This window comes from Girardinichthys multiradiatus, chromosome 20, assembly GCF_021462225.1.
Source record: "Girardinichthys multiradiatus isolate DD_20200921_A chromosome 20, DD_fGirMul_XY1, whole genome shotgun sequence".
Lineage (NCBI taxonomy): Eukaryota > Metazoa > Chordata > Actinopteri > Cyprinodontiformes > Goodeidae > Girardinichthys > Girardinichthys multiradiatus.
Window position 1 is genome coordinate 25,847,005 of NC_061812.1, and position 24,458 is coordinate 25,871,462.

Genomic DNA, 24,458 nt, shown 5'->3' on the forward strand with positions numbered 1-24,458 from the left:
AAATATGCTAATTTTGTGAGATAGGAATTTTGGGTTTTCATGAGCTGTATGCCAAAATCATCCGTATTAAGACAATAAAAGACCTGAAATATTTCAGTTAGTGTGCAATGAATCTAAAATATATGAATGTTAAATTTTCATCATGACATTATGGAAAATAATGAACTTTATCACAATATGCTAATATTTTGAGAAGGACCTGTATATATTTTATTCACCCTACATTACTGTTCACACCTTTTTCCAGCCTTTAAGTTATTCTAATGTCTGCTTTCTACACACCAGCCTCAAATACACCATGGTGGCTAGATTTCCAGCTCCAGAGTGCAAATAAATAAAGCCTCTTTCCCAAATCTTTCTCAAATACACTGGTTGTTCTCAGAAGTTCTGCAGTTGCTGAACTGAGTTTATGTATCAGCTTATGTGAGGTAATCAAAGTCTCAGTTTTGGGTCCTCTATAGACCAAACTGTCGATAAGAATCTGTGCGGACTCCAACAAAGATTATGCACCAGAATTAATGTAAATACAAAATTTATTTATGTGGAAAACATTTGAAACTGCTTTATGGGGAGGAGGCACGACAACATAAGAAATAAACAACAACAAAATATGAACTAGTACACCTGAAAAACAAAACACATTCAGTGAAAGGGTTTGTTACTCTTTATAAGTGAATAAAAAAGGAACCTTAAGCAGTGATTTCTAAAGTTCTGATTACATGGAGAAGTGAGTATTAAGAGTCTCTTAACACAACTATTTTCATTGGCTTTTGACACAATATGATTTAATTGCTGTTGATTCTCTTTATTTTACTACGGTCAAGGTAGTGCATTTTCATTCAACTTTAATTGTTTTTGTTATATTTTATTATTCCCATTATTTGTGTCTTGGTTTGCCCTGTTTTAGTACCATACAGCACTTTGGTTAAACAAATTGTTTCTTTAATGTGCTGTATAAATGAAATGGATTTGGATTTGGACCAGGGCGGACTATTTAAATCCTTTAACAGGTTAGCTTTAGTTACTGTTTACTTTTATTCTAGTCATCTTTTCTCCTGTTCTGCTTGGGTCTGTGTTTTTCCTTATTGGTTTATCTGTTTCACCTGCTCCCTCTGCCTCCCAGCCTCCTTGTGTCACCTGTTCCATGTTCTTCTGATTACCTGCCCTATTGTTTCTTATCCACCTTTGTCTGTATTTAAGTTTGCCTTCGTCCTTTGTTCCACGCGGTGTCGTTATGTCTCTTTGGATTTTGTTCTTGCTGCGGATCCTGTTAAGTTCTGTTTTGAAGATGCCTTGTAATCAGGATGATCCTGTCATCCAGAACCTCGCCTGCATGTAAGTGGACTCACTTTAAATTAAAGGAGTTTTCGACCTCCTCTCTGCTTTTCTCTGTGCTTGTCTGCCCTTTGGTCCACCACTAAATAGAATTATGACAAAATGCTTCATCACCTTTATGTTTTAGTGACTTTCTGCTAGATTGAATGGATTAAGGCTGACTAGCTTGCTGCTGCTTTCAATACATAACAAAACATCTGCAAAAAAAATTTTTTTTATTAAAAATAGCAAATTTGCTCCAATATAAAACTTTGTTATTCACAACTTCACAACAATGACAACTTTGAAGGAACAATTCTTTCTTGATAATTAAATAACAAAAAAGCCAAATCTTGTTACATTTACATTTTGTTATAAAACACTTTTGTCTTAAACTGGTGACAAATTCTAAAATTGATTTAAGAGGAATATGATCATCTTTCAACCACCAGGAGACCATTAATAACCATCTGAAGTCGCTTGACAGCATTTTTGGTTCAAGTAGAAATGATTCAGAAATGTAATGCTCACAATAAATGGGTATAATAAAGATGTAATACATTTTTAGAAAATCTGAAATCCACACATTCTCCTTCTCTATGTTGGTTTATACACAATTAAAAATGTTTTTTTTATTCTCTCAGCAAATTACTTCTTACGGAGTTCTTACGCAAGTGTCAGTGGGTGGGAAAAAACAAAGCCGGTGGGAATCCGTGCTCACGCTTTACTAAACTGTGCTCTCAGTTTAGTAATCTGTGTGCACAGATTGCTAAACTAAGTATACTTAGAATATTAAGCAAAGCAACAAGAAAAATGTTTAACAGAAATTATAGCAATAATGTTATTTCAAGGGCACAGCTGTCTATTTATTCTCTGAGGAAGGATCACTCTCCCACACTTTGAAAACCTCTCATTCAAATGATTTAATTTACTCTCAATCTTCCTGTAGTTTTGTTGGCTGAGGCTGTGGCGTTCAGTTGTCACTCTGTGAAAAGAAAGAGACATTCCTCACAACTCTTTGTTTCTGTGCAGTTGGTGACAAACTAAACTGATATTGTCCAACTTTAAGTTTATTACTTTTCTACTTACGAAAATCTCTATCTTTGTATCGTTACTAATATGTCAGTTTCAGATGAAACAATTTTTGTTTCCATTTTTTAGCAGAACTGCTCCCCCAAGTGGACAAACTATCTATCAATAAACATTATTCTTCATTTAAAATACAAACCCAACTTACCAGTGTTGCAGCAGTGTAGGTTCGTCACAACCTGCCTGTAAATAATTTAATAAGATGTTTGAAGGAAAGAAGCAGGAGGACAGTCCCATCTAAGACAGAATAACTGCATGGTTCATCATTTTAGCAGAAGCAGGTATTTTAACTAACCATCTCTCTGTTGTTCAAACTAGACATCCACACCTGTTCAACTGGAAAATTACCAAAAGGACATTTTGTTATAATCAGACATAAAATCAATTAGTTTTACTGCTGTGTGATAAAGGAGTAACGTATTGGTAATGAGCAACAAACTTTTAGTTTTATTTACTTGAGATTTTACCATTTGACCTGAAGTGGCAAAAGAAACAATTTTATAAATTGTGTGATTAAAAAAACATCACGTTTTAGATAGAGTTGTGATTAGAAGAAAGCACAGCTTCTAATGTCTAGATTTTTATGTATTAGGAGAAGAGAATGTACACCCTACCAATAACAGATTTCCAAAAGGCAGCCAATATTTCCAAATCCAGCCGGTTTTATAACAGCCAGTGGTTGCAAGCTCAAAAGGATCAAAGAGCATGTTTGCTGTAATACTTTCAGCCTTTCTGTTATCTGTTGAAAGTTTCACTCTCTCCAAGCCTGAATAAGAAGCAAATGTGTCCTGACAGCTGCATATAACTCTGTGCTTCCTCTGACTTAATTTTTAATCTCGATTTGAATCTTCCCCTAGCAACAGAGTCCATCCAGAGCTTAAAATGAGTGATTCTGGTCAGCAGATGATTTTATGTTTATATATCTCTAGAATAATCTTTATCAAAATAGAATAAAGGACTTCAAAAAAAACTATTTACAAATTTACCACCTAACAAATAATGTTATGAATGTCTTTAGCAACCTCAGCTGGTTTTTATTGCATTACCTTCTGCCTTCTTGTTTTATAGAAGGTCAGAAAAAGCTATCTTCAGCTTTTTAAAAGCATAGAAGAGTAAGACGATCAAAAATGTTGTTCATTGTTAAACCGAGGATGAAAACTGTGAAACTAACCTAATAAAAGTAAGAAAAAATGATGCAGCTTACAAATCCTGGAAATTTGCCCATAAATATTTAGAAAATAACATGTCTTACTTATGTGGAAAACATTTCTCTAGGAGAAAAAAATACAAATAATAAAAATATAAAAATATTTCTAAAACTTTCTTGGGGAAATTCAGTAAAGAACTGCACCAGAGAATTGCTGATTGCAGTTACTGTATTATTTTAGGTCTTGTTTAAATAACAGAATAACAGTTTACTCAGACATTTCTGTTGAAATTGGCTTAAATGTAGTGTTAGATTTTCATTCTTACCCGTCCTGCTTTTACAAAAATAGAGAGTCAATCTGAGCAGGAATAAAGAGGTAATTCCAACTGCTATGAACCTCCAGATCATCATCACTGCATGAAGAGAAGAGGCATGTTCAAAACTTAAAGTAGTAAAATTATTTATGTCTTAATGTTTGTTGCAGGATACACTTGCTGTTATGTCTTTAATATAAATTGTTTATTTTAGGATGTGGACCATTTATGTTTTTAGTATTCATTGCAAAGCTCAAATAATTACTTTGTGTTAAAACTGTGTTAAAAGATACATCAACTTATCAAGAAACAGCACACAAAATTAGCACAATTTTGCTAAACTGTCTAAGATTCATCCAAGTAACAAAGAAATGTTTTTACACCGTGATGTAATAACTTTTTTAAGTGTTGTTGCAAGTCCCACCAGTTGTTGCAGGGAAAGCTGGGATGGTCTGGGAGAAGTTCTCAGCATCTGCAATGAAAGGGGAAACATTTAGACCCTTCAGTGTGTGTGGAATAAACAGGTACATCTAAAAACCTGAATATCCTGAAAGAATTCAATGTCTTTTGTTATTCAAAGTAAAACTCATATCTTACATAGAATCATTACACATGGAGTTAAATATTTCAAGCCTTTATTTCTTGTAATGTTTATTTTTATGGCTTGCAGATAATGAAAAGCCAAAATACAGATATTAAAATTAGGATATTATGAAAAAGTTTAATCAGAATCAGCTTTATTGCCAAGTTTGTAGAGACAAACAAGGAATTTGACTCCGGTACACTTTGCTCTTAGTGAGGATTTTTTTTGGGATATTTAATACTGGAAATAAAGATTATCTTTTTTAATGTACATATATACACAACTGACTTTACAATAGAATATAATGTGAGATCAATCCAAGTATGCATGTTGTTGTTCTGGACCTTTTGATAGATAGATAGATAGATGCAATGGCACGTTGGTTTCTTCAACTCATGATTTATTTAAACTATAATAATGATATTTGTTCTAATTATAATAGTTGTATTAGGAACAAACCTCAAGCAGGCTCCGTGTGGAGTGGCCGATTTACAGTTTTTTTTTTTTTTTTTTTGAGTGTCCTGAAACCTTTTAAAGTACTTAAGTACTTAAGTACTTGTGTCTTTTATCCAATAATGTACGGACAACTACTGTGTGCTCACTGTCTTTTTATCAGCTATATCTAATCTCAAATCAATACACACACAGGGTTAGAACTGCCCCTACAGGCAGGGACTTGGCAGCCATGCCAACAGGAGCCCTCAGCCAAACGAAAGGTGGCTGGTCCTAACCGTTTGATGATCTGCTGTGGTGCAGACTAGAGCGAGAGCAGCTCTAAGAACCGATAGGGTCGCTGAATCCGGACCCAGTAGGACACCAAGAACGTGTGGTGTTTAAACCAGTGCTTCCTGTTTAACTTGTGCTTGACTTAACAACCTCAATTGTTCCTTGAGTCTTTTTAATAAGTATTTCTCTTACTTGTTTGGGGGACTGGTGACGTCACAAGAAACCCAGGGGTCATTTTGTCCGTAGAATCTGTAAAAGTTAAAAAAGAAAACGTAATGACATATGAATCATAAAACTTTTCAGTACCATAAAAACAGCCTAATTCGAGTATATGAAATAGGGTTATGAAATGACCTCGTGCTACTTGACCAATTGAACACAAGGTGTTAACTGTTGTATTTCTACTTAGATCTGAAGATAATAAAAATATTTTGGAAATAACACATGCATTTCAATTTCAAAGAGTGATGTTGAAGATATTTCAAATGTTTAGACTGACCTGTTGTACCACCTACTGTGGGTTTAACTGAAAATGTTTTGATAAATGTTAAGGTCCAATTAACTTATATGTATTTACCTGATATTTCAATTTCAGATCTGAATGGGGAAGCAAACAATCAAATAAGTTAAATAAATAAATATATTTTTAATATGCGGTCAAGTTAATATACATCGTATTTTCAAAGAGTTTCAAAGAAATTTCTTTTAAAGGTTTGCATACATATTTGGGAGAAATACACTTAGTGACACTAACAAAATAAACTATAATGTGTGTGTATCTTTGGCAATACTAATTCTCTATTCAAAAAAATGATTTAAAATATGTCAATCTGTGATTTCCTTGGCATTGCAGACAAAATAGATGCTAGCAGGAAAACACGTCTGTCACTGTTAACACACATCCAGATACATATTGAAAGAGAAGATATAACAGTACTCGAGGATGAAGGAATGTCAGAGCTGTTGTTGCTTCATGACAAGATTGCTGAGATAGTGAAAGAAACAAATGTTGAGACTAAACGACATGCAAATGAAAGGGGGAATTCAGGGCACCAAGACCAACCAAATAACACAACTTCACTGGTAACAGAGGCAGCTAATGTAGTTAACAAAGTGGCTACTCCCCACTCCCAAGCTAATCACACTGTTACTACCTCACCTGTTTCAAATGTCCCCCAGCGACCAAGCCTTTATTGGCAGAAAGATTACAAAATATCGGGCCAGATCGGCGAACCCGGCCAAAAAGATAAACTGACATTTTCCAGTCTTGCTCACCAGATTGAAAATGGACTGAGCAGTGGCCACTCAGAGCTAGACATTGTAGATGCTGTCATCAGAACTATCTTACCAGGTCTACAGCTACGCAGCTACTTGGAGGGAAAAGTTCAACTCACCCTTCCAACTCTGCGCCGCATCCTCCACTCCCATTTTCAAGAGAAGAGTGCCACCGAACTCTACAAACAACTAGCCTCTGAGGTACAGGCCTCAAAAGAGACTGCCCAAAGCTTTCTGATGAGGGTTTTAGATCTAAAACAGAAGGTTTGTATTTGCATCCCAAGAGTCAGAGTCAGGACTTAAATATGACCCAGCTTTAGTCCAGCGTATGTGCTTGCACACCATACTCACAGGCTTTCAGGGTAACAGTGTCAGGATAGATATGCAGCCACTCCTGTTAGACTGTGAGAAACCTGATGAACCTCTGTTAGAGAGGTTAAATATGGCTTGTGCTAATGAGGCAGAAAGGAAGAACAAGAAAAGATGCTTAGCATCACAGTTTGCTACAAGTGTAAGTGCAGTACAATCAGTTGATGTATTACCTGCTAAGAATCCTGTGAAGGAAGTTAGGACTAAAATACCATCCGAACTTTTAACTGAGTTAGCAGAGCTTAAGACAAGTGTAGCCTCCCTAAAAGGTCTCAGTGCAGAGATAGCTCAGATTAAAGAGACTCTACAGCAACCAGTGCCTGCTCCTCGGTCATATGTTCCACCACCAGTTATGCAGTATGACAGGGATCAGCAGCAGCAGTACTATAGTTTCCATGGCCCCGCCAAAGACTACCACCCCGTCATTCTCCAGTACAACACTACCCAAGTTTTCCAGTTCACCGCGAGAGACGTTGCCGCTTCTGTCAGAAAGCTGGGGTCAATGTGCACTGCACACACTGCTACCTCTGTGGGGAGTGGAGAACACTTTCAGGCAGGATGTAAAAGCAGAGGTGTGAGACCACCCAAAGAGAGTTATTTAAACCAGCAGTGGTTACCACCGAGGTACGAGTGTTAACCATGTCCCTCACCCACAAGTCCCAACAATGCTCCAACTGCAAAAAAGAATAGTCAGGTAAGAGCCTGAGACAGTGTTCAGCATGCAAAAAGGCACTTTATTGTTCAAAAACATGCCAGAAGCAACACTGGAGAAAACATAAAAGACAATGCACTGGGTTAAAGACAAACAATGAAAATGAGACTGTCCAGATTCCCCTGCCTTCACCTCAGGTAAATACCACTCATAAAGTCACATCTCTGGTGGGCAGGCAATGTCTGGTGGAGTGTTTCCTGGGCGGCCACAGACATCAAGTTCTGTGGGGTTCAGGCTCACAGGTGTCTATCATTGATGAGAAATGGAAAGAGGACTATTTGCCTCACGTATAGCTGAGAGATGTTGCAGAAATTATAGACGCATCTGAACTTACCCTGACTGCAGCTAATGGGACCAGCATGTCGTATCTTGGGTGGATTGAGACAACCTTCCAACTTGTTTCTGGGATTGAACAAGTGGAGAAACTGACCATCCCCATGTTGGTAATGAAAGATTTTCAGTTGACACTCCCCATTATAGGCTACAATGTCATTGAATACATTCTTACTAAGACTGACCAAGCTAATCAGTACAGTACAGTAAGAAAAGCATTTCCTAGCCTCAAAAGACACAAGGTGAAAAGTTTTATACAGGCTGTTAGTGCATATACAGTTAATGAGTACAAAGTAATTACAAAGAAAGACTCTATTACTGTACCTAAACAAAGTCACATACAGGTTGAGAGTCGCATAGCAGCAGCGCCATTTAAGCAAGACATGATAATGATGTTTGAGCCAGACTTAAATCCCCAGTGGCCAGACAATCTTGAGTTCTTTGACGCTGTGGTTAAAGTTAAGAAAGGTGCTTTACCAGTCATAACACTAGGTGTCTCTAATCCCACTAACCATGAAATTGTCATTTCAGGCCGTACAGTAATTGGCTCAGTTCAGATTGTTACAGCTGTTTTACCTGCCCAGATGTTTTAAAAAGCCACATCTGTAGCTACCGTTAACCAGACAAGTATGTAAGCCCAGTGTAGCTCTAGTGAAGAGTGGGACCCACCTGTAGATCTTAGCCACCTTAGTGAAGAGCAGAGAGTATTAGTGAAGCAGATGCTCAAAGAGGAATGCCAGTCTTTCTTGAAAACAGACAATGATTTAGGCCACATTGAAAATTTGAAAATGACTATTTCACTCAAAGAGAATGAGCCAGTTAAACGCACATACCTGTCTGTGCCACGACCACTCTACCAAGAGATGAAAAGCTACCTTCATGATTTAATAGCACAAGGCCGGGTCAGAAAGTCCGACTCATCATACTCCTCACCAGTTGTGTGCGTTAGAAAAAAAGATGGCACTTTAAGACTGTGTATAGATTAGAGACTTGAATAGGAAAACCCATCCTGACCGTCAGCCCATCCCACGCGTCCAGAACATTATGGACAGTTTAGGTGGAAACTGCTGGTTTTCGCTCTTAGACCAGGGTAAAGCGTACCACCAGGGGTTCATCTCAGAGGAAAGTCATCCACTCACTGCTTTGTGACCCCCTGGGGATTGTACGAGTGGATTTGCATCCCCTTTGGACTCATGAATGCCCCTGCAGCATTCCAGCACTATATGGAGGAGTGCTTGGAGGGACTGCGTGACAACATCTGCATCCCCTACCTGGATGACACATTGGTCTACAGTAAAACGTTCAAAGATCATGTGGAGGATGTGAGGAAAGTGCTCTAGAGATTAAGAGACTTTGGCATAAAGCTCGAGCCAAATAAGTGCAACATGTTTAAACCAGAAGTGCGCTATTTGGGCATAATAGTGTCAGCAGAGGGCAGTAGGGTTGATCCTGCAGACTTTGAAGCAGTTAAAGCACTCAAAACTACAAGACCACAGAATGTTGGTCAGCTCAGAAAAATGTTAGGTCTCCTCTCCTACTACAGACAATACATAAAAGACTTTTCCAGAAAAGCGAGTTGTCAGTATGAACTATTAAAAGCTGACAAAAACACAGAGAACTCAGACACAACAAAAGTGACAAAGACAAGACCAAAGAAAGCCAGTCAAGTTGTGGCCTCCTCGAAACAAATAGTGTGGACTGACCAGCATCGAAGTGAACTTGAGGAACTAATAGATTGTTTGCTTCATCCACCAGTGCTTGGCTTTCCAGATTTTACACAACTGTTCGACGTGCACACAGACGCTTCACACAAAGGACTAGGTGCAGTGCTGTACCAGAGACAAGCTGGTAAGCTGAGAGTTATTGCTTATGGCTCTCGTACTCTAACAGCAGCTGAAAAAAACTACCACTTCCATGCAGGCAAACTCGAATTTTTAGCCTTGAAGTGGGCCATCACGGACAAATTCAGAGACTATTTATACTATGCCCCAACGTTTACTGTCTATAGCGATAACAACCCGTTAACATACATCTTGTCAACAGCCAAACTGAATGCAACCACATCAAGGTGGGTCGCAGAGCTCGCTGATTTCCACTTCACCATTAAGTACAAACCAGGAAAAGAAAACAGTGACACAGATGCTTTATCAAGGATGCCACTCGATGTAGAGACTTTAATGAGAGGCTGCTCTGAAGAATTGCCACCAGACACTATTGCGGCTGCGATCCAGGCCATTGAGGTACAGAAAGACACACCTGCTACATGGACACTGTCAGTTGAAGCTATGTCAGTCACGGCAGAAGGTGAGTCAGCAGAAGGAACATTCACACCCATACCAAGGGAACAGTTAAGTGAAGGTCCTGGGTTCGATTCCCGGCCTGGGGTCTTTCTGCATGGAGTTTGCATGTTCTCCCCGTGCATGCGTGGGTTCTCACCGGGTACTCCGGCTTCCTCCCACAGTCCAAAGACATGCTGTTAGGTTAATTGGTAACTCTAAATTGCCCTTAGGTGTATGAATGAGTGTGTGCATAGTTGTTTGTGTGTTGCCCTGCGATGGACTGGCGACCTGTCCAGGGTGTACCCCGCCTCCCGCCCATAGACTGCTGGAGATAGGCACCAGAGGCTGACATTTTTTCGGGAGTCCCATGGGTCACGGGATTCCCATGGGAATCCCGCAGGACGGGAGACAGCATCAGTAAAGATCACGTGATTGGGACGGTACAGGATAAAAAATGAACAGGAGCAGACAGGAGCGGGAGCTAAGCAATAGGAGGGAAAATAAACTAGGATCAATTGTCCTTGGAAATGTAAAACTGAGACTTTGTTATAAACTTTAAGAAAAAAAAACTTGGATCGACGCCGCCATTGTGTAGTTTTTTTCCAAGAAGCATATACTATAATGCGAGTCAAACGAACTACACGACCCACAAGCCAACAGTGCTTCTGATCGATGTTTTCCACCTGCGTTCAGAATGGAGGGAGCAAACGCAGGTGGAGAACTGGACGTGGTAAAATTGGATTTGCAACGTAAAGTCAGAAGTAAGGACTTATCTATTAAACTCATAGAGCTGACAGGAAAATCGCAAATATTACCGAACTTCAGGAGAGTTGAATGCAGCAGTGTTAACACGCAGTCTGCTGCTTGTAAAACGTGTTTAGTTGTAATCAATGACACCAGTGATTAAGGGACACTTGTTAGACAGATTCTGGATTGAATCAGCCCTGCATCTCTTCATTCATCAAACCAAAAGTACCATCATGTGTCAAGTGTCATCTGACCAACAAAACTGCTCCATGTGCAGTAAGGATTTAAGAGCCTTTGCCACAATAGAGGGGAAAGGTACAAGAGGGGACAAAGAGGATTTTTTTTTTTTTTTGCGTCCCCACGCAATACTTTTGCGTTCGGCTGGAACAGCTGCACGGATGACGAACTGCTCATAAAACAAACAGCACTGATATGTCATTGATATGGATTATTTGTCATATGCAGGTTAACACGCAGTAAACAATGCGATGAAATGCTTAGGATAAGAAGAACCGTTCAAATCACGATAAAAACAAAAACACTAATGGGGTACAAAAAAAAAAGTGTCACAGATGTGGTTTCGTGCAGTATTATTGTCCAGAGTTTAGTAGTTTGTTTGACAGCTTGTGCATAAAAACTGTCTTTTAGTCTGATTTGAAGATAATTTTATTTAAGGCCTATTTCAAAATAAAACTCAATAAATCTCAAAACGGGTGTAGTGTTTGTTTCATTTTTGCAGTTATCTGGTTTGGAAACTATCCCACAAAGTATTGCGAAATAATGCAAAGACTATTGCGTAAGAATGCAAAAAGTATTGCGTGAGAACGCAAAAAGAGTAAAAATTCCCCCATGTCCCCTCGTGGACCTCGTTGAAAGGCTTCATCAAGGGAAGATATTAAATAAATATGTTGTGAAATAGAAAAAAATTGAATGTACCATTAAATGTACAATTTATTTAATACATCATTAAATATTAGCTGTACCACTAATTACGTCATGGGGTCTTTAAAATTATACTTAATTATTCGGTGGCACATTTAATTGCATAATAGTCAATTTCATGATATAATGGTACATTTATTGTTTCTAATGATGTATTAAATAAATAAATGGTACCTTTAATTTAATGGCACATTTAATGTTACATTTACTTCACTTACGGGACATTAACAACATTTATTTATTTAATGATGATTTTATTGTATTAATTTTGTCCAGTTTGACCCTCCATTCTTGATGCCTGTATAGGAGGTCATGTCAGAATTTGAATCAGGTGAGCTGGAGCAGACGCACATCTAAAACTTGCAGGGAAGGGGTCCCTGAGGACCAGGGCTGTGAACCATTGAGCTGCAGTTTCTAAATTATGAAGGTAATGCCTTTTTGCCCTTTGTTCAACAAGTACAGTTTTCTTACTAGGTGCATTTTTTCTTTAGTTTCAGCAACTTGAAACATAAAAGTGATGTCATTGTTCAAAGGAAACGATCACTTAATAAATGAGTAAAATACAACTATGTACATTTTGTTTATTCAGCTAAGATAGGCATGGTGTGTTTCCTTGTTTGATATTTTATTATTTCTTCATTATTATTATTTTTACTTTAACTGGCCTTTACTACAGCTAAAAACAGGGACCTAACTGGTCCTTCAAAGAAAGAAAATGCCAAAAGACTAAATGAAGAAAACAAAAATGGGAGTGGCACAGGAGTGGGAGTCAATTTACCAGGAGTGGGATGGGACAGGATTTTTTTCGTTATGCTGGCCTGGGATTGGGATGGGACAAGACATTTTTCTGTGGGAGCGGGATGGGACAGGAGAGAAAATCCACTCCCGTGTCACCCTCTAATAGGCACCAGCTCCCCCGCGACCCACTATGGAATAAGCGGTAGAAAATGACTGACTGACTATATATGAAACCTGTTTTTACTAACTTATATAAACAGTGTGTAATAAGCACTTACTGGGAAAGTGTCCTACAGCAGTTTCTGTCTTTTCAGGTTGTATATTAATTAACACCATGCCAACCAGAAGGCTACTGTCTTGCTCTGCTGTAGTGTGCTGAGCAACATGTGATGCGCCATGTGCACTGATTCCTCACTTTTACATTTCTACACAAGTACATCATTTATGTTATTGAGTTTTATTGTGCTATATTAAGTTATATATTGCTGGTTATAGTAATCACAGCCAGTTTATGATGATCACATGAGAGTTTGCTGTACGAGAGCTACATGTGATGCGCCATTTGCACTGATTCATGACATTTACACTTCCAAACAGGAAATAAATTGCCTTATCAACCAAAAAACTCCTTGACTTCTTTAAGAAAAACACACAATGTAGAGTCAAGGGGGTTTATTTGGACCGGTCTGCGACAGTGAAGTGAAGTAGAGACCGGTTACACACAGATGAATCCCGTGTCAAACCACTCCTGAACCAGAGGCAACATCAGAAGCAACTTACCTGTGCTAAGAAAAAAAATAGAATTGGACTGTTTCAACAGATTGTTTCAACAGTCCAAGGTCCTCTTCTCAGATCAAAGAAAAGTTTGCATTTCATTTGGAAATTAAGGTCCCAGAGTCTGAAGGAACAGTGGAGAGGCAGAGAATCCATGTTGCTTGGCGTCCAGTCCCCGAGAGCTACAATTCTGCAACTCTTGGATGCATTCTTTCTCAAACACACCTGTATCAAATGACTGAATTTCCTCATCAGTAAGGGCCTCATGTACAAACGTTGCGTATGCACAACTCGGCATGTACAAAAATGAACCTTATGTTATAGTGTGTGGAAATCCAGGCAAACTTTTGACCTGCTGTGAAAATGTGCACCAGCCACACAAACATTTTCTATCGACAATAAATAAACTACAGAGAACTAAACCTCCCCCAAATACACTGAAATATGACTCCATAAAGTTTTGTTTAATTCATGGAGCATCAAACCTGATGTTTTTTAATGAGTTTGAGCTTTTATGGTTTAAACCCAACCGATGAACCTTAATCACCTTTAGCCTAATACAATAACTTAACACACCTCAACAAATGATGTAAACGACCTCAGTCAGTCTGTGAAACCTCCTCTGTTTTTGTGTAGATGGAAATGCACATCAGTCTGTGCGCTGAGTAGCATAAAATGCTTGTGAATCATCTAAGGGGCACTTTCATTCTCACTGAGAAGAAAACGTTGTCGGAGACAGCTGATTAATTCCTAACAAGTCAGGTTTGATGATTGCTAAAGTGGACAAGCTGTAGACAATCACACATGTCTATAAATAGCTGCATAAAGATGGAACTTTGGTACAGCTGAAGGACATCAATGGAAGATGGTCATATACTGACCTGCTGGTAAATGATGATGCATGGGTTATTAGCAGGTTTAGATTGCCCAGGACAATTATTATGGAGCTCTGCCCCAATGCTGTAGAGGGAAACCAGGAGAAACCGTGGGTCGCCAGTGCCAGTTCAAGTTCTCACTACGCTGTGGTCCTTTCAACCGGAGCTTTCCAGAGGGAGCTGACTGACAGGTCGTCCCTGAGCCGTGCCATGCCAGCCATATGGCACGGCCTCATCTGTATGTTGCTCACAAATATAAAGTTCCCCTAAACCGTGGCTCTTATTTGTAGCAAGAAGCCGATTTCTGAATGTTATCAGTGCTATAGACTGCACCCATACTGCTATAAGGGCCACATCTGTAAGTGAATATGCTTTTGTAAATAAAATGCATTTTCATTTAATATATGTGGAACCTATTTGTGATGCGCAAATGTGCCTCGAGAATGCAATGGCACGTTGGTCTCTTCAACTCATGATTTATTTAAACTATAATAATAATGATATTTGTTCTAATTATAATAGTTGTATTAGGAACAAACCTCAAGCAGGCTCCGTGCGGAGTGGCCGATTTACAGTTTTTTGGGGGGTTTTTTCTTTGAGTGTCCTGAAACCTTTTAAAGTACTTCTTAAGTACTTAAGTACTTGTGTCTTTTATCCAATAATGTACGGACAACTACTGTGTGCTCACTGTCTTTTTATCAGCTATATCTAATCTCAAATCAATACACACACAGGGTTAGAACTGCCCCTACAGGCAGGGACTTGGCAGCCATGCCAACAGGAGCCCTCAGCCAAACGAAAGGTGGCTGGTCCTAACCGTTTGATGATCTGCTGTGGTGCAGACTAGAGCGAGAGCAGCTCTAAGAACCGATAGGGTCGCTGAATCCGGACCCAGTAGGACACCAAGAACGTGTGGTGTTTAAACCAGTGCTTCCTGTTTAACTTGTGCTTGACTTAACAACCTCAATTGTTCCTTGAGTCTTTTTAATAAGTATTTATCTTACTTGTTTGGGGGACTGGTGACGTCACAAGAAACCCAGGGGTCATTTTGTCCGTAGAATCTGTAAAAGTTAAAAAAGAAAACGTAATGATATATGAATCATAAAACTTTTCAGTACCATAAAAACAGCCTAATTCGAGTATATGAAATAGGGTTATGAAATGACCTCGTGCTACTTGACCAATTGAACACAAGGTGTTAACTGCTGTATTTCTACTTAGATCTGAAGATAATAAAAATATTTTGGAAATAACACATGCATTTCAATTTCAAAGAGTGATGTTGAAGATATTTCAAATGTTTAGACTGACCTGTTGTACCACCTACTGTGGGTTTAACTGATCCTGGGGAAATGGAAGATAAGCTGTCTGTTTTCCTTGCTGTGGTGCTAAATGTTTGACCTGTTGGATAAAAACATGTTACATAGTAAATACAAACATATATGTGTAGAAATGTTCAGGACTGGAGTTAGAAAGCAGATACTACCAGCAGTCACACTGAATGTTGATACTCTCTGAGATGTGGTTGAGTCTATTTTCTCAACATCTGCAATGACAGAAGACGCATGTAGACCTCTCAGAAGTAGGTGACAAATAAAAATATGTGATACAAAATGTATTTATATGTCAGAGATCAGAAAAAAAAACTATATGAAGCTGAAATAATATTAACAAAATATCAGAATCAGCTTTATTGCCAGGTTCGTATATACAACAAACAAGGAATTTCACTCCGGTACACTTTGCTTTTTTATGGGGGGGGGTTGTTTTGTTTTTGCGTTGTGAGATATATTCTGCATATATCTTTATGTCCTTAAACACATATATACAATATACACATATACAAGGTGGAATTGCAACTTTTACTCTATTAAATGTTCAACAGAGAAACAGCCTGGAGGAAGAAACTGTCTCTGTGGTGGCTCGTTTTAGTAAACAAGCGGCGGCCTGAAGGTAAAACTCAGTTTATGTGCAGGGTGTGTGAAGTCTACAGAGAAGATGGTTGACAGACTGAACTATGTTTTACATTTAGAGATCAAGGTAGTGAGGAGGATGGGAGAATTAGAAACCTACTGTGAACAGTGACTGAGGATATGTGACTGTCTGGAGACAGATGCTGTCCTCCTGTATTCTTCACAGTGTAATAACATGTTAGTTCAACCTCAGCAGGCGAGGTTTGATGTGTCATCATCAGGAGCTCACGTCCTGTCATGTTCTGCACGCAGGAGATGCTTCTGGCTATCTTTGATTTTATGAAGTATAAAGAACAGGTAGCCACAGAATCAAATGATGGAGTCCCACAGTTCAATGTGACCGAGTCTGACTTTGTGATCTGCTGTGGATTCACTCTCAGTTCAGCTGGAGGAACTGAAAATGTAAAGAAGATAATTCAGACAGTTGAATATCACAGTAATCAGTATTAGTCCACACCAGGAGTATTTACTCACGTTCTATTATAATGTTGAGCAGGTTACTCTGTGGAGATTCATATACTTTCAGGTAAAAACATGTTACATCAAAGTTAGCAGGTGAACTTTGCTTTGTTAAAGACAGGATTTCAGTTCCTCTCAGTGTCTTCAGACAAGGAAATCTTTGGGGTGTTTCTCCTCCCCCAATGTGGAAAAAACACTCAGTCACAGGAACAGATGATGGAGGCTGACAGTTTAAAGTGACTGAGTCTGACTCTGTGATCACCAGTGGGTTCGCTGTCAGTGTAGGTGGAGACAGATCTGAAAATATGAGCACAGTAAAGAGCAGGTTAATCAAGGATATACGAGGGATATCCAGTATGTCCATAAGCAATGTTGCAACAATCTGTTAACCAGATCACTCACTGTTTATGGTGATGGTTGTTGATATACTGTCTGATGATGTAATATCAACAGCTCCATCCTTTACACTGTAGAAACATTTAACTTTGACCTCGGCTGGTGACCTTATTTTTGCCATGCTCAACAGCTTGGTTCCTGTCACTGTTTCCACACAGGAGGAGTCTGCAGACATCTTTTTATTTGCAATGTAGAAATCACACCGAGACACAGAAACATCTGGTGAAGTCGAACAGTTTAATGTGACTGAGTCAGTCTCTGTGATCATAAGTCGATCCACCATTAAGTTAGGCTGAGGAAGAGCTGAAAGTTTACAGATATTTAGGTATCAGCTTTTATTAGCAACTAAGAAAGGACATATTATATTTACATCACAAACATTAAACTTAAACCAACCTTCAGATTTGGCCTCATGACACAAATCTGTTGAAAAATGTTGAAAATGAGACAAAGAAGCAACGTGTCATAATTTCCATAACTTAATATGAAGAATAAAAAAACCTAAACTTACTGAAGAGGATGAAGAACAGCAGCTCTAAAGCCATGATGAAGCTGGTGATATCCTGAATAGACCACCTTATGTTGCTGTTAATAAAGCCCACATGATCAGAAGTGGACCCTCCTACTGGCCACAGAAACACATATTTGATACACTCCTCAAACCCACGGCATGCACAGTACATCAGTGATGCAGATCAGCTAAACCCACAGCATCGAAAGACCACAACGTTTGAAACATTTATTGTTTGTGTCGCTAACTTTACTGACACCTATTTTTATTAGGGTTGTTGGGGGTTATGATTATTGATTGATTAATCTTGATCAATAATTATAATTACAAATCATAATTTGACAAAATCAATTTCTTAACCAAAATCCTCATTTATGAATCAAGACCAGAGATGTTTCTGGTGTTGTAATTGCGGCTCAACGCCTTTGACAATTACAACCGTTAAATACTCCGTAATAATTAATAACTATTGCCGGAGATGTCACTGTTTAATCGACCGTTTCTGCTGAAACGTGTGGAACGTTAACCTTATTTTGACTGACGAATCACTTTTTGCACACAATGAACACAAAACGCTCTCTCTTTATCTATGTGAATATTTATTAATCTTCACCTACTCAACATGCAAAATTCTACATAACAAGGGTAACACATCTAACTAAGCAAAAATAAAGAAAACAGCAGTGGGTGTTGAATCAACCAGCATTTATGGCACAATTGAGAATATGACAAAAAGGTGTGGTGGTGAGTGGAGAGTGGGGGGGGGGGGCGCCACTCCGACTGTACTCAGTGATGTTCTGCTCATAAAACTTCCCCCAACTCTTGAGCAGACAAAGGGTTATAAAGCTTTTGGCGGCAAGCTAGCGAGCAGTGATATTGAAGACAAAAGGGAAATGGAGAATTTTACCATGAGGTTGTTTAACAGTCCAGTCTTACAACGCACACGCGTTGACTCCCAGATAGTAAAAACACAAACAGAGCTAGGAACGCGGCGGCTCCAGATATCAAAATAACACATCAAAGTTTCAATAAGCAAGGTTACATGCACATATCGTTCAGAACACATGAGATCCTAACTAGCGATTCTGATCGCTCTACACCTCTGACCCTGCCCAGGCCTTCTAATAAAGAAATAAAAGATTAAATAAAAGATGGGTTTTACTTGTCGAAGCTTCCTTCTGGGGCAGCGAGTGAGAGGGAAAAAGGGGGAGGTTGAAGCGTTGTGCGCGTCCGCAGTTACACTCCAAGAGAGCGGTCAGTCCCGTCCTTTGGTCTTCTTGACGAAAAGGAAAAAAAAAGGATCTGACCATCAGCAGTCGACTAAGGATGAAACACGATGGCGGTTCGTTTCCTCGAACTCCGTGTTTTTGGTTACGTGTTAAACTCATGTCTTCGATCGGCAAAGTGAAATTTCTGGCCTTCCTAGTCCAGAAACCTGTTATGAATTGTTCGTTGGCCAACGAGAGAGAGAAATAAATGAAGACTCCACGTGGGATCTCTTCTTCTCCAGAGGATGCTCCAGTTGCGTGGTAACCTTGTCAAGATTCCCAGCTGAAAGCGAGTTTTCGAAATGTCCGCCTTCCTATACAGGTCCTTCTCAAAAAATTAGCATATTGTGATAAAGTTCATTATTTTCCATAATGTAATGATGAAAATGTAACATTCATATATTTTAGATTCATTGCACACTAACTGAAATATTTCAGGTCTTTTATTGTCTTAATACGGATGATTGTGGCATACAGCTCATGAAAACCCAAAATTCCTATCTCACAAAATTAGCATATTATTAAAAGGGTCTCTAAACGAGCTATGAACCTAATCATCTGAATCAACGAGTTAACTCTAAACACCTGCAAAAGATTCCTGAGGCCCTTTAAAACTCCCAGCCTGGTTCATCACTCAAAACCTCAATCATGGGTAAGACTGCCGACCTGACTGCTGTCCAGAAGGCCACTATTGACACCCTCAAGCAAGAGAGTAAGACACAGAAAAAAATTTCTGAACAAATAGGCTGTTCCCAGAGTGCTGTATCAAGGCACCTCAGTGGGAAGTCTGTGGGAAGGAAAATGTGTGGCAGAAAACGCTGCACAACGAGAAGAGGTGACCGGACCCTGAGGAAGATTGTGGAGAAGGGCCGATTCCAGACCTTGGGGGACCTGCGGAAGCAGTGGACTGAGTCTGGAGTAGAAACATCCAGAGCCACCGTGCACAGGTGTGTGCAGGAAATGGGCTACAGGTGCTGCATTCCCCAGACCTGGGCTACAGAGAAGCAGCACTGGACTGTTGCTCAGTGGTCCAAAGTACTTTTTTCGGATGAAAGCAAATTCTGCATGTCATTCGGAAATCAAGGTGCCAGAGTCTGGAGGAAGACTGGGGAGAAGGAAATGCCAAAATGCCAGAAGTCCAGTGTCAAGTACCCACAGTCAGTGATGGTCTGGGGTGCCGTGTCAGCTGCTGGTGTTGGTCCACTGTGTTTTATCAAGGGCAGGGTCAATGCAGCTAGCTATCAGGAGATTTTGGAGCACTTCATGCTTCCATCTGCTGAAAAGCTTTATGGAGATGAAGATTTCATTTTTCAGCACGACCTGGCACCTGATCACAGTGCCAAAACCACTGGTAAATGGTTTACTGACCATGGTATCACTGTGCTCAATTGGCCTGCCAACTCTCCTGACCTGAACCCCATAGAGAATCTGTGGGATATTGTGAAGAGAATGTTGAGAGACTCAAGACCCAACACTCTGGATGAGCTAAAGGCCGCTATCGAAGCATCCTGGGCCTCCATAAGACCTCAGCAGTGCCACAGGCTGATTGCCTCCATGCCACGCCGCATTGAAGCAGTCATTTGCAAAAGGATTCCCGACCAAGTATTGAGTGCATAACTGTACATGATTATTTGAAGGTTGACGTTTTTTGTATTAAAAACACTTTTCTTTTATTGGTCGGATGAAATATGCTAATTTTGTGAGATAAGAATTTTGGGTTTTCATGAGCTGTATGCCAAAATCATCCGTATTAAGACAATAAAAGACCTGAAATATTTCAGTTAGTGTGCAATGAATCTAAAATATATGAATGTTAAATTTTCATCATTACATTATGGAAAATAATGAACTTTATCACAATATGCTAATATTTTGAGAAGGACCTGTATAGCGTCTTGTGACGTCAGACTTGGGACGCCCTGTCATATCAGTCGTGATGCTTGACGGGATATGGAGGAGCGGACTGTCCTGGATACAAAATGGCCGAAAGCATCAGGAGGCCTGGTGTCTGTGCAAGTAGTCCAATATTCAGCAACAAGTGGTCCAACAAGGTTCTATGCTATATTATATATTTTATTCACCCTACATTAATGTTCACACCTTTTTCCAGCCTTTAAGTTATTCTAATGTCTGCTTTCTACACACCAGCCTCAAATACACCATGGTGGCTAGATTTCCAGCTCCAGAGTGCAAATAAATAAAGCATCTTTCCCAAATCTTTCTCAAATACACTGGTTGTTCTCAGAAGTTCTGCAGTTGCTGAACTGAGTTTATGTATCAGCTTATGTGAGGTCATCAAAGTTTTGGGTCCTCTATAGACCAAACTGTCGATAAGAATCTGTGCGGACTCCAACAAAGATTATGCACCAGAATTAATGTAAATACAAAATGTATTTATGTGGAAAACATTTGAAACTGCTTTATGGGGAGGAGGCACGACAACATAAGAAATAAACAACAACAAAATATGAACTAGTATACCTGAAAAACAAAACACATTCAGTGAAAAGGGTTTGTTACTCTTTATAAGTGTGATTTTCTTAACACAGCTATTTTCCTTGGCTTTTGACACAATATGATTTAATTGCTGTTGATTCTCTTTATTTTACTACGGTCAAGGAAGTGCATTTTCATTCAACTTTAATTGTTTTTGTTATATTTTATTATTCCCATTATTTGTGTCTTGGTTTGCCCTGTTTTAGTACCATGCAGCACTTTGGTTAAACAAATTGTTTTTTTAATGTGCTGTATAAATAAAATGGATTTGGATTTGGACCAGGGCGGACTATTTAAATGTTTCATCACCTTTATGTTTTAGTGACTTTCTGCTTGATCGAATGGATTTAGGCTGACTAGCTTGCTGCAGCTTTCAATACATAACAAAACATCCGCAAAAATTTCTTTTTTATTAAAAATAACAAATTTGTTCCAATATAAAACTTTGTTATTCACAACTTCACAACATTGACAACTTTCAAGGAACAATTCTTTCTTGATAATTAAATAACAAAAAAGCCAAATCTTTTTACTGTCACGGAGTGACATTTTTGGACTCTGTTTGTGGCTTTGTGTTTGTTTACCTTTTGCTTAGATTGTTCTATTTTGGTTTTTGTATAATGTTTTCTTTTCTCCCTCTTCTGCCTCCTAATGTTTAGTACTTAAGTTCTTTTATGGTTGTTTTCTTATTACTTGGTATGGTTTATTATTATTATTGTAATTATTATAGTTCTTGGTCTTCCTTGGATTCTCTAGTTTTATTTCTCTTTAGTATCTTTGTGGTTACTTGTGTTTTATTTGTTCCTTTGCACTCTTCTTGTTTACTAGTTTATTTTCTGTTTCCTTTCCAGTTAATTCAGTCAGTGTGGTTAGGTTTGTTTACTTTTGTATTCAGGTTTTCTTTATGGGTTCTTTGTTTGTTCTCATGTTGTTGTTGTGTTTTCTATGTTCCCTCTAGTTTCTCTGTTTACTTTAGTCATGATTATGTCATGATGTAGGGCTGTTTGGTGTTTGGTTTCGGGTTTCTTATGTTTTTCACAGTTGAGGTTTTGACTCATGCTTTTGTTTTGTCATCTTGTTCATATTTTGTCAAGTTTGGTTTTTGGATCTGGTTATGCTTTTGCTTCATGTTTTTCTAGTTTGTGTTGAGTCTCTGTTTTGCTCCAGTCACGTTTTGTTCTGTCAATTAAGTTTATTTGGTTCACCTGCACCATGTTAATCAGTTTTGTTGCTCCACCTGTACCTTGCTCCATTTATACACACCTTTTCTGTTTAGTCTTCGCGGAAAGATTTTTGCTCATGTCAAGTTTTGATGCTCAAGTCTTATTTTCGGATCATGCCATGCCTGTCTCGCCTGCCCGTCCGTTGTTTTGTTCCTGCCTCCTGCTGTGAGTGAGTTTTTGTTTTTTGTCATTAAAATCTTTTACACTTACCGTCATGCTGCCTTCTGGTCTGCATTCTGGGGTCCTGTATCTGGCAAACCATAACAGAATGTTTCCGCCAACCACGGACCCCGCGGACACGCACAAGGCAGACACCTTGGATTGCTGGGTTCAGCGTCAGAAGGAGGAGGCTATGAGCAATCTGCCGACCAACCTGGAGGTTGTGCCCTCTCCACTTCTGCTGGAGGAGATGGAACTCGCACCTGCTGGTCCCGGGTCTGACCGCGATGCGGTGGACCTCTTTACATTCCTGTCTCGGGAGGCGGAGAAGTCACTGCGCCGGTCTGCAGGGCTGTCAGTGCCGCAGTCGGCTTATGGTGGATCCGGGTTGGCGATTCCATGTCCGGGGACAGGTCCCCTTCGTCGCCTTTCTCCGCTTGCTCACCTGGCTGCGCACTCTGGTCCAGCAGTGAAGCCCTCGCCCTCCTCTCGCCGCAAGAAACGCCGGCGTGGAGCACCTTCCTGTGGTTCGGCTGGGGAGGAAGTGGTTTCCCAGCCAGCCGACGTGAGCGCTGCGGCAAGTAAGCCCGCATCTTCGTCTGCCACAGCACTGTCTCCCAGGCTTGCTGCACCTCCGCCCATGCCGTCTGCGCTCGCTCCAGCCCGGTGTTCTGAGGCAACACCTGACGAGCTGGAGCAGCGTTTGAGGTTTTACGCACGACAGATAAAGAGCTTCAGGAAGACCAGCCTCATGTATTCCTCTCCTGAGCTGATGGACAGAATCAGGCAGATGGAGAGGGATTATGAGGCTGCAGTAAGGCAGTTTTACTGCCGTCCACCTCCCACGCCAGGTCTCCAGGGAGCTGCTGCTGCTGCAGAGCAGCCCACGCCAGGTCTCCAGGGAGCTGCTGCTGCTGCAGAGCAGCCCACGCCAGGTCTCCAGGGAGCTGCTGCTGCTGCAGAGCAGCCCACGCCAGGTCTCCAGGGAGCTGCTGCTGCTGCAGAGCAGCCCACGCCAGGTCTCCAGGGAGCTGCTGCTGCAGAGCAGCCCACGCCAGGTCCACAGCCTGACACACCACAGCCTGACTCCAGGCCAGACACACCACAGCCTGACTCCAGGCCAGACACACCACAGCCTGACTCCAGGCCAGACACACCACAGCCTGACTCCAGGCCAGACACACCACAGCCTGACTCCAGGCCAGACACACCACAGCCTGACTCCAGGCCAGACACACCACAGCCTGACTCCAGGCCAGACACACCACAGCCTGACTCCAGGCCAGACACACCACAGCCTGACTCCAGGCCAGACACACCACAGCCTGACTCCAGGCCAGACACACCACAGCCTGACTCCAGGCCAGACACACCACAGCCTGACTCCAGGCCAGACACACCACAGCCTGACTCCAGGCCAGACACACCACAGCCTGACTCCAGGCCAGACACACCACAGCCTGACTCCAGGCCAGACACACCACAGCCTGACTCCAGGCCAGACACACCACAGCCTGACTCCAGGCCAGACACACCACAGCCTGACTCCAGGCCAGACACACCACAGCCTGACTCCAGGCCAGACACACCACAGCCTGACTCCAGGCCAGACACACCACAGCCTGACTCCAGGCCAGACACACCACAGCCTGACTCCAGGCCAGACACACCACAGCCTGACTCCAGGCCAGACACACCACAGCCTGACTCCAGGCCAGACACACCACAGCCTGACTCCAGGCCAGACACACCACAG

At 40.5% G+C, this 24,458-nt stretch overlaps 2 protein-coding genes across 2 annotated transcripts; both read right to left on the reverse strand.

Moving 5' to 3' along the window:
- Positions 1-1,533: 1,533 nt before the first annotated feature.
- On the reverse strand, positions 1,534-16,529 carry LOC124857244. The gene is made up of 10 exons (XM_047348431.1): positions 16,291-16,529; positions 15,704-15,763; positions 15,529-15,618; positions 15,222-15,278; positions 5,366-5,422; positions 4,289-4,336; positions 3,877-3,963; positions 2,699-2,739; positions 2,552-2,586; positions 1,534-2,299 (listed from the first exon to the last, which is right to left on the reverse strand). Coding segments are annotated over exons 1-10 (615 nt in total). The 5' UTR covers positions 16,430-16,529; the 3' UTR covers positions 1,534-2,298.
- On the reverse strand, positions 16,456-17,612 carry LOC124856152. Its single transcript, XM_047346387.1, has 6 exons — positions 17,557-17,612; positions 17,442-17,468; positions 17,052-17,348; positions 16,665-16,946; positions 16,542-16,584; positions 16,456-16,459 (listed from the first exon to the last, which is right to left on the reverse strand). The coding sequence occupies exons 1-6, from the start codon at positions 17,588-17,590 to the stop codon at positions 16,456-16,458; spliced, it is 687 nt and encodes a 228-aa protein (XP_047202343.1). The 5' UTR covers positions 17,591-17,612.
- Between the last annotated feature and the right edge of the window lie 6,846 nt (positions 17,613-24,458).

What these genes read in the sequence shown, in the direction of transcription:
- LOC124857244 (XM_047348431.1), bottom strand. Translation starts at nt 16,429, where the DNA reads ATGACAGGACGTGAGCTCCTGATGATGACACATCAAACCTCGCCTGCT. An exon ending in ATCCTCAGTCACTGTTCACA is followed by an intron (nt 15,764 to 16,290) that starts GTAGGTTTCTAA and finishes CTGTCATTGCAG; the next exon opens with ATGTTGAGAAAATAGACTCA. An exon ending in AACATTCAGTGTGACTGCTG is followed by an intron (nt 15,619 to 15,703) that starts GTAGTATCTGCT and finishes TTTATCCAACAG; the next exon opens with GTCAAACATTTAGCACCACA.
- LOC124856152 (XM_047346387.1), bottom strand. Translation starts at nt 17,590, where the DNA reads ATGGCTTTAGAGCTGCTGTTCTTCATCCTCTTCA. An exon ending in TCATGAGGCCAAATCTGAAG is followed by an intron (nt 17,349 to 17,441) that starts GTTGGTTTAAGT and finishes GTAAACTTTCAG; the next exon opens with CTCTTCCTCAGCCTAACTTA. An exon ending in AACAACCATCACCATAAACA is followed by an intron (nt 16,947 to 17,051) that starts GTGAGTGATCTG and finishes TCATATTTTCAG; the next exon opens with ATCTGTCTCCACCTACACTG.